Source organism: Myripristis murdjan, chromosome 8 (genome assembly GCF_902150065.1).
Source record: "Myripristis murdjan chromosome 8, fMyrMur1.1, whole genome shotgun sequence".
Classification (NCBI taxonomy): domain Eukaryota; kingdom Metazoa; phylum Chordata; class Actinopteri; order Holocentriformes; family Holocentridae; genus Myripristis; species Myripristis murdjan.
In genome coordinates this window covers 34,679,537-34,689,791 of record NC_043987.1, presented here as the reverse complement: position 1 = coordinate 34,689,791, position 10,255 = coordinate 34,679,537, and the positions used below count along the sequence as shown (strand labels likewise).

Sequence of the window (10,255 nt, the reverse complement as noted above, 5' to 3'; positions counted from 1 at the left end):
AAAATCCGGAGTTGAGCCTGAAGGCATCTCGCTAAAGCCTGGATCCTGCTTCGTGATCCAAGCAGAAACGTGGGATCAGAGCTGCTGTTTGCTGCTCAGTCACTTCCAGCCCTGCAGCTGAGAGCGACTCGCCCGTGGAGCTCACATGGACACAAGACACTTCTGCTGCCTCACTGTTTTTCAGTGATACTATATTATTTTTGAGTTGTATCAAATGTTTTACTGATTGTATGTTGATTATTTCCTGATAGTGTGGGTATTGTGATTATAGATTTTATTGTTGTTGGTTTTTTGTTCTGTTTTATCAGTTGCTGCATCATGTTTTGTGTTGTGAGGTCATGTTACACACTGATGAAGCTGTTAACACACTCTGGCTGCACATCCCCCTAGGGGTACGCTGGAGTACTGCAGGGGGTATTGTGAGACTTTTTTTTTTTTAATGCTAGTTTAAAAATATCAGCCAAGCATAACTGCAAAAATAATTAGCCTATGCTGTAAAATGGTCAATAAAAATGTCAGAGATTAAACTGCAGGTTTGATACAGCAAAGCAGCAGGGAAGTCAACACACGAGGCTCCATTATAACTGCTTTTAGTTTACTTTTTTTTTTTTAAACCAAAAAAGTCCCGTAATTTAATTTATGTACAAGAATGTCTTAATTTTATGTACTACATGCATTTTAAATTTTGTAATTTTAGGTTTCCTTCTACAACAGCAGATGAAAACCAGCTGGCTCACAGTGTAACTGCTCAGTGTGTTCTGTCCCTGAGAAGTACATCAATAAAAACAAAAGTTAGTGGCCATTTTCTTCTTCTTTTAAACTACTTCATGATTATTTTTGGATCATCTACCAATTTGTTCAACCCTTTTCCTCTAGGTTTATGAAAAAAAAAAGTGAATTTACTGCTGGAGAAAACATTTGACAGCCAAACCAACAGCTGAGCTTCAGACCTGCTCAATGATCATATTACAAAAAAAAGATGGAAGACAAAAACAACAAACGACAAACACCTGTTGAATTTTTATCCCACATTCATTATCTGAGTATGTCAAGGAGAAAAAAAAAAAAGACCAAAGCAGCACAGTCTGTTTTTAGTTATCCCAACCATTTATTTCAGACAGATTGAACCGAAGTGAGGTCTTACATAAAACTTCAGAAAAACAAAAATAAGCGCGTAGGAACATAAAAAGGTAGGACTGAAGGTTCTGTTGTCAGCTTCAGGTGTGTTCTGTTTTTTTTTGTTTATTATAATAGTATTCTCTTTTCCGTTGATTGGAATGGCCCGTCAGCTCGTCCCGAGTTCCTGTTCCGCCCTCCGGAGGGAAGGGAGGAGGGAAGGAAGGAGGGAAGGAGGAAGGGAAGGTGAGAGGGGAGGTGGAGTTGTGTGTGTTGCCAGGTTTACATGGCGAACAGGATGAGGAACGCCACCATCAGACAGAACAGACCCATGGCCTCGGACAGGGCAAAGCCCAGGATGGCGTAGGAGAAGAGCTGCTGCTTCAGGGAGGGGTTCCTGCAGAGAGAGGACATCTGATCAGAGGAGCTTCATGTTAAAAACCTGCAGCGCCGATCTCACCACCTGCCACCGAGAGCAGCATCTGTACCGTTCAGTGGGTTTCAGAATAAAGACCCCCCCAGTCATTTTATGAAAAAACCTAGGACAAATTGCAAGAGAAGCAAACTCAACTGATTTTGTATCCTCAGTTTGTCCTGAGTGAGGGGAAAAAAGTCCCAAGAAATCCCATTGGTGGAAAGTTTTGAAAATCACCTATTTATGACCACATATTACCAAAAAACACTGTTTTTAACACACAGGGGAAAGGGGTTCAACATTTTACTTTCAGATATCACTATAAAAATTCACAAGTTGATTACACACACAAAGACAAGAAAAAAGTCAATTACAAGTTTTTTGAGTTATTCTGTTTACACATGCATATCACACATTATCTGATTTGATATGCGCTAATAAGGAATATAAGAAATAAATGCCAGAGCAGATATTTAAACAGTGAATTAAAAAATGGCTATATACATATATATATATATATATATATATATATATATATAGTAACCTTTTAATTCACTGTTTATATATATATAGTTGAGTTTGCTTCTCTTGCAATTTGTCCTAGGTTGACCCCAATTTTGGCCTAAAATTACTGGACTAGACACCTGTGTTTCTGAATGGGCAGATACAGTGTCTTTAATAAATCAGATTCAGTGGCTAAAGTCCTGAAAATATGTCAAACATCCAATTAAAGCAAAAGATCTGCAGTTGAGCCATGTTCCTCTGAATCCATCGTCCAATAGGGGGCGCCGCTCATGTCAAACTGACGCTGGCCCTAAAACTGTCCTGCACTCCACTCTGATCCAACAGGACACTTTTTTTTAATCTGATTGGCTCCTGTGAGTGTCAGCTGTGGTCTGGCCCACCAGCTCCCCCCTGTGGAGAGAACGAGCGCTGCAGGACGGCTGTTCTTCAAAATGAACGAGTGGATCTGCAGCAGCCAACATCAAAAAATGAAAAAGTTTACGTAGTGATACAGAAACAAAGTAGTCATGATCCACTTCATTTTGGAGAGGAACAGCGTCAGTACAGTGCTCGTTCTCACCACAGGGAGGCGCTGACGGGTCAAACCTGGAGGATCTTTAATGTTTGGAGGAAGAGGAACCACAGCTAGCACTCTGGGAAAAAGTCCCAGTGTGCATGTAGGTTACAGATGAAGTCAGCAGGTGTAACTTATACCGCTCCAGCTCTGTAATCCAGTGGATCCTCATTTAAAGGTGCATTACGCAAAATTACTAAGAATGGACTTAAGTAACCCTAACTGAAATGGGAAAACCGTGAAATTTGTCCCGGCAAGGATGAAAACCACACATTTTCTCAGCTGAGTCTAAAAGGTCCTCACTTAAACTGATCAACTTTGTTAAAGCCGAGGTCCTGAGCGACTAACTTTACCTGGATACTTAACAAGCCTGGTCTGCACTGAGAGAAATGTAAAGGTTACACACTCCAAGCAGTCAAAAAAAAAAAAAAAAAAACCCAGCCCATCCCCGGGCTGCGTGTGCTCACCTGGCGTAGCCGATGATGAGACTGCCGAACACTGTTCCGATTCCGGCCCCCGAGCCGGCCACGCCCACCGTGGCGGCACCGGCGCCGATGAACTTGGCGGCGGTGTCGATGTCCCGGGACACGGCGCTGGTCTGGATGGAGCGGGTCACGAGCGCAGACTGGCTGACCGGCAACAGAGCCTGAGGACAGAGGACAGGACGGGACGGGACGGGTCAGACACCGCTTTCAGACACGGCTGAACACAAATCTAATTAAAAACCACCAAACCAAGGAGGAGAAACCAGATTAAAGGTCTGTCTCATGCTGTCTGGTTACAGTGAAGAACAAGCCAACAGATCAACATGAGCATCTACATTTCATCACAAAATGAAAATCAAATTTATCCTGTGCTCGAGACTTTATGCTTATTTCTGCTCCTTTAAAAATAAATCTGTCTGTTCCTGTAGCCGTCGCTGCCCACGTGCTTCCAAGTGGCGCTGTAGGCGGCGGTGGTCTGTGAGGTCATTAAACACAAGAGGATGGACTAATCTGTTTAATATTTTTAGTTTTAAATTTCTTGGTGTCTCGCTCAGATCGGTCTCTTGAACTATCGGCTACTCTGCCTCAACGGTTTCCAGTGGTGCTGCTCCATTTCCTCTGAGCTTCCTGAAATCTGCACAAATACAGACAGAAGACCGTATCTGGATTTGATGTGGAGTAAAAATGAGCCTGAATGGCATCCTGTTGTCCTGCAGGTGGAAAAATAAGTGTTTGGGATGGATAAGTTTCTAACAGAATGCATGCTTTCTGAGGGAAAGGGGAATTCAGGGATTCAGTTAGTTATTACTTGTCACTTAGAAAATGACAAACTGAATCGACTGCACATCACCAGCAGCTACAGCTGAGCTCCCACTGCCTGACAGCGACAGTCAGCCAAGGGGGGCAGCCGCTGATAAACTGAGGAGTGAAACCTGTGAAAATACGATTCTGAAGCATCGATCACTGTCTCGGTCGGCTGTACTATTTAAAGAAAACTGGAGGCACGCGGCGCCGTCACAGGAAACACAGCAGCCGAGTCGACCTTCAAGTCAGGACACATCAGAGACCCAGGGCGCTGAGTTACATTACGGTGCGTTCGAGCTCTGCTCAGGAAAAAGTCTCAGGCTGAGGTGAAGTAATACATCATGATATGTTGAAATGAAATCTTGTAAAATTTAGTTTGAGGAACTTGAATAAACAGAAATGTGAAGGAGAAAGTTGTTTTCACAGCAATATAAAATAGATATTAGAAAGGGAATTGTGACCTGTTTAACTTCCTAATGTTAATTCTAAGTAGCTTTAAATACTAATGTTGATTTTTTTTTTTTAACCAAAGCAAATATTTAAATAAAAATACGATCAATCGTATATTTCCTAGTAATCTAGTTAGTCTGGAGCCCTGATAAACCACCTGTTGCTCACATGTTAACCAACCACCTTGCTAACCAACCCACTAACACACTGCAACGTTTACGAGCCAATAGTCTGGGTTTGCCGTCACGTCTGAGTCAGAAAACACTGCAACTGGAAAAAACACCTAATTAGGAACATCAAATCTAACATGCCATTTACATGGCCCGTATCATATTTGGAATACAGTCATATTGGGACTAGTAGTGTGAAGTGTGTGTGCAGGTAAACTGCTGGAACTGACTGTGGATCAGCCTGTCAGAGGAAATGGGGCCTCCTGCATCACTACAGCCTTTTAGTTTCTCCTTAAAACTCAACGCTTTGAAAAAAAAAATGTTTGACTCATTTTCAGTTTTTGCATGCTTTCATTTACTGCTGCTCAAAACTGTTCTATATTTTCCTGTGGACTCTTTACAGATAAAGAGACCAACCATCAGCCCTCTTCCACTGGACAAAGACAGGCTGGTGTTCAGGATGAAAGAGGCCGAAGATGCTGGGAAACAGAAACTCAGCTTCATGGCAGCACCGCTGGCAGTGACCGGCTTAAAGTTTGAAAACTGAAGGGAACGTGGCCAAAGACGCTGAAACGCCCCAGGCAGGGACCGGACGTCCTGCTCGAAGACGCCTGATGAGGGCGGCTGCTGGTTGACTCAGCCTTCATGAAGCCTGTTTTCACACCTGCATGTGGGCGGAGACTCACCTGCTGCTCCAGTGTGGCTTCAGGTCTGTTGAAGAGGGAGACGGAGACCGGCCGGGCGAGGACTCTGGACCCCCCACGCAACTGAACAAGAAACAAACCATCACAGACAACATTAGGAACACACCCATCGACGGCCACTGCCCACAGTCTTTACTATAAAACACAAAGTTCACTGGATCAGTGAGCAGCTATTTGTCTAACCAGCCACCTGCACGCACCGTTTGTTCAAATTCATTTTCCAAAAGACTGAAAACATCCAAAAGAAGAGACATATTTCATCCTTAATGTCACATTCAGTTCTGAGGCCTGTCGGATTTTTTTGATGTGTTTTCAAATAAAACAAACTCTGAACATGTATTTTTAAAATGGCAATATCCAACGCAACACCGCCAGCTCTGTGATCCAGTGGATCCTCATTTAAAGGTGCATTATGCCAAACTGGCGTGGAGTTTGCACTCCTGTTTTTAATGGAAAAGGTTCTCAGTGAGTTTGAACTTCTTTGCCATTGAAAAGCTGTTATCCATGTCCAACCCTGCACATGAGCCTCGCTACAACAAATGAGCATAATACACAATCTACTGGTTTCTTCATTTTTTAATTAGCAGCTGGTTTGGACCACAGATGTAGGCAGCATTAAAATCCATCATATTGCACACAATGTAAATCAGAGCGTCACCATAATGGCTCTGTTATTAATTAATTCCTTAATGCTGCTGTAGTCAGATTTCCATGACTTATCAAAACTTGAATACAACTCTAATTGAACAGCCTTTGAAGATTATCCTTGACACACAGATGTGAGTTGACGTACCACAGCAGGAGAAGTGACAAACTTGGCGCAGGCGTACATGGCTGGAACCTGAGAGAGAAAGCAGATTTTACATATTTAGTGAAGGTTCTCCTCAACAACAACACACTCTGAAGGTCGAGACCTGGCCAGTACAGGGGAATCAAACCTGTGGCCTTTTGGTAACAGGACAGTCTGAAGGCACAAGGCGACCCTGGTCAGGGCCAGGAGACTTTAACTCAGTGTCACGTTAGTAAAATCCTCTATGCCCTTACCTGTAACAAAGTCTGGATAAAGCACTGCAGGCTGATTTTTAATGCAAAATGCCAAAAACAAATTTATGTCGTATGTAAATGGACACACACTCAGTCTCACTTCATCAGCTCCACCTGTACAGTCCAGTCCAGCTGCTGTGCCGTAAAGTTTCCTCTCCTGCTGCCTGTAATGCTCAGCTTGTCTTTTTGTCACAGTAATAGGTGTTCATTCACTTGTTTCCAATATTCTGTCCCCCTCGTGTATATTAATAGGGAGGACAAAAAATATTAACAGAATTACATTGACATTCTGCAGGATGTCAACAAACTGAACATTATAAACTTTATTAAAAGGTAGAGTTTATGGTAGAGCTGCTGAGCTGCATCAGACTGAACATGTGGAGCTGATAACGTTCACACTGAGTGTACAATGTTCACCAGAAAAAAATTACACAAAAAAAAACATACTGCTGGATTATCCTTTTGTAGCTCAGCAAACCATCTGAGACTTAACTACTTTGATTTCAAGCACTTTTAAAATGCTAATATACAAGATAAAGCCCCAACTGCTCATTTAAAGGTGCATTATGCAAATCTGTCAACGCCTGATTTAAATCAGGACCCTTTGGACTCAACTGACAGGAAGCAGAACTAGCATTGTGAAGTTTTTTTTTTTTTTTTTTTATGTTGGTCACAGGTTTGATTCCCCTGTCACTTTGCTCAGAAAACAAAGCCCGCCAAATGCTGGTAAAAATTTTGCAGGGGAATTCACAGTCATCACTTCAGTTCCTGCTCTCCAATGAGCTTGTTTGCTGCTCAGTCCCAAAATCCCTGTTATAATATCAGTGTCTGGGAGTAAATGAGACTACACACAGGAAAAAGTAGTTCCCTGTGTGACATAAAGCTGTAGCTGCACTGAGGGGGAATGCTGAAGCTTGACATTACCTGGCACAGTAACAGCAGCAAGGTGACAGGTCAGAGTCTGAAGTGGGGGGTGGGCCCTGAGTGTCAGCACCGCCATCCAAGTCAGAATTACAAATACTACTTACATATTAAAATGTGTAAAATGTGACATGGGCTGAATTTGACAGCGTGCACTAGCAGCAACATGTTACATGAGCAACATGTGAGGTTCATGTTGACCTGAGACTGCAACATGTCTGCTGCTCCCCAAGGACACTGAAGCTACAGGTTACACAGCTAAAAACACAGACTGCCTGTGTGTGCCTGGACGGAGAGGAAGCGTTGCGCTGCAGCCATGAGGAACAGTCTGTTCCCTCCCGGCCTGCAGCCTCACATTCACTCCGGATTCACGATTCTGGATCAAAGTGCGCACAAAACCTAAGCAGCTCTCTGGAGCGCTGGATTCATCTGCGCAAAAACGCAAAAATAAACTTAATAATAATAATAATAATAAATGCTGCACATCCAAATCAAGCGACAACCCACCGGGGGCACGTCGAGGTCAGGACAGGCGACAAGTGACCAACCAAGTGGGCAACTGGGCCAGCAGGCTAATCCAGGAGCTTAGGATCAAGCACACATTTTTACACATGCTGCAATGAATGAGTTTAACTCTGAGGATAACACACTCCCACTTGGAGACGCCATTAGCTAAAACCCGGAGGACATGTTCCCCTGTCAGTGTGTGTTAGCCACCGGCTGCACAATAATGCATGTTCAGAGCTGCAGGCAATGTGGGCCGTTTAATACCCAACAATAAACCTTTAAATAGAGACGGGATCCTGGATGAGTGTTACCTAGCGTTACCTTGCTGCACACACACACACACACACATTGAGTCGTGGCTGGAGAATGAAGGGGGAAGCTAAGATGCTAAGCTAACCAGCCTCCGGCACCTGAAGGTCAAAAACGAGCCGGAGACGGAGGGACGAGGCCTGGGATCCGGACGCGGCGGGTTAATGGATTAAAAACTCTCCTGTTTGAGCTTCAAATAAAGAGTCCGGTGGTCTGGGGGGGAATCAGCGGTGCTGTGTGGGTGCAGCGTCGGAAGCTGGAGGCTCGGAGCTCCGCAGGCCCGGAACCAGCCGGTCAGACATTTTAGTTCATTAGAGCCGAGAGTCACCGGAGCCCGGCCCGCGCCGCACCCGCCCCGCAGCACCACCCGGCCCGGGTACACCCACAGAGGGGGACCGGCCCGCTCTTTCGGCAGGTCCATTGTGTCCATATAAATAATCCAAACTAAATTACAGCCGGGATTAATGTGCCGCGGCGCTGCAGCGGATCAAGTCACTGAATGGCCGACAGAGCTAACATGCTAAGCAGCTAACATGCTAATGAATACGTTTCCAGTTTGAACACAACAAGCGCGCGCTGTTCAACATCTGCACGCGCCGGGCTTTAATCCCGTTAGTAAGCTGAGTAATAAATCATAAATCATAAGTCATAGTTTTACCGGTTTGATAGAGTCGTCGGAGGGTCCGGGATCAAACGCTCTCGCACACCGCGGCAGTCAGTGAGTGTAGGACGTGACGAGCTGTCACCTTGTCATTTATAAGCTCAGCGACGGCGTCCTAAACGCCCATTGGCCAGAAGGAACCCTCCTTCGTTGGCGATTGGTCCAAGGCCGAGTCACTTCGCTAAAGCCCGCCCCTTCGGGTAGAGCTTTGCCGAACTACAAGGGTTCTGATTGGACGGCGGGCGCGTGAAGGCGGGAGCACACCGACTTTCATTAATTGTATTGGTCAGTATGACCGCGAACGACGGATTTACTCGGCAGTGACCTTTCAAAGCACATCCAGTGTCCTATGCTCCTATTGGCTGATCTGCGGGAAGTTCCGCCCACAGGTTTCAAAGGAGATGCGCTGACATAATACTAAAATTACTACTACTACTACTACTACTACTACTACTACTACTAATAATAATAATAATAATAGTAACAGTAGAATTGCATCAATACAAAATCTAAAATATTTATATCAGACATCTCAATAGATGAGTTTATCTATGAAGACACACACTCACTGCTGCTCATGCTGAACAAAATAAAATAAAATAAATAAGTATCCATCAGAAAGTAGGTCAAAGGTCAGATGAGAAGACAAAAGGAAGAGGAACTTTTAAGCCTTGAGCTGCAATGAGCTTTTAACATCCGCTGAGAGATGATGTGAGTGAGTCAGAGCAACAGTGGTCACCAGATGAGAGACAGACAGGCAGACAGGCAGGCAGACGGACGGACGGACAGGCAGACAGACAGATGGACAGACAGGCAGACAGACAGACAGAAAGGCAGGCAGACAGATGGACAGGCAGGCGGACAGGCAGACAGACAGGCGGACAGACAGACAGGCAGACAGAGGGACAGACAGAGGGATGCCAGCAGGAAGTAGATGTGTTTCTGCTTTACAGGCGACAGCTGTAATAAATTATCACATTCTTTACAAGCTCTGCATCCATACACCACTACAATGTGTGTGTGTGTGTGTGTGTGTGTGTGTGTGTGTGTGTGTGTGTGTGTGTGTGCAGGCGCATATTAATGCAGACATTCCTGTCTATCTGTCAGTGAGAGTATGAATGTCTGAGTTAAGTGTCTGTGTGTGTGTGTGTGTGTCTGTGTGTGTGTGTGTGTGTGTGTGTGTGTGTGTGTGTGTGTGTGTGTGTGTGATGTGCTGCTGATGTCTGAGAAATTCAGTTCTGTTCTGTTTTACTGCATTTCCACAATTCACATTCACACTTTACTGCACTGTTATTTCCTCAGAGAGGGTACTTGTGTGTGTGTGTGTGTGTGTGTGTGTGTGTGTGTGTGTGTGTGTGTGTGTGTGTGTGTGTGTGCGTGCTGATGCACACCTACAGAGGGCGCTGTCAGTCTTGACAAAGCCTCCAAGCCTCCACCTTTAAATGTTTTTAAATGTTTATGAGCCACAGAGATGAAACCCAAAAAACAGCAGGTATGTTAGAGGTGGGCTGTATCTCATTAACAGACTTTAATAAGGCAGGATTTTATATCCAATATTTATTATTATTTCATTATGTTTCCCCCATTGGGA

At 44.4% G+C, this 10,255-nt stretch overlaps 1 protein-coding gene across 1 annotated transcript; it reads right to left on the bottom strand.

The window, feature by feature from the left end:
- Nucleotides 1-1,084: 1,084 nt before the first annotated feature.
- atp5mc1 (ATP synthase membrane subunit c locus 1) lies at nucleotides 1,085-8,767 on the bottom strand. The gene is made up of 5 exons (XM_030057839.1): nucleotides 8,662-8,767; nucleotides 6,016-6,063; nucleotides 5,205-5,285; nucleotides 3,077-3,255; nucleotides 1,085-1,513 (listed from the first exon to the last, which is right to left on the bottom strand). Exons 2-5 carry the CDS (start codon nucleotides 6,052-6,054, stop codon nucleotides 1,399-1,401), a joined length of 414 nt encoding a protein of 137 aa, XP_029913699.1. The 5' UTR covers nucleotides 6,055-6,063; nucleotides 8,662-8,767; the 3' UTR covers nucleotides 1,085-1,398.
- Nucleotides 8,768-10,255: the final 1,488 nt, after the last annotated feature.

Excerpts from the sequence above, each read along its gene's own strand:
- atp5mc1 (XM_030057839.1), bottom strand. The coding sequence starts at position 6,054 with ATGTACGCCTGCGCCAAGTTTGTCACTTCTCCTGCTGTG. Across the intron at positions 5,286-6,015 it reads TTGTCACTTCTCCTGCTGTG|TTGCGTGGGGGGTCCAGAGT; the intron begins GTACGTCAACTC and ends TTTCTTGTTCAG. Across the intron at positions 3,256-5,204 it reads AAGCCACACTGGAGCAGCAG|GCTCTGTTGCCGGTCAGCCA; the intron begins GTGAGTCTCCGC and ends CTCTGTCCTCAG.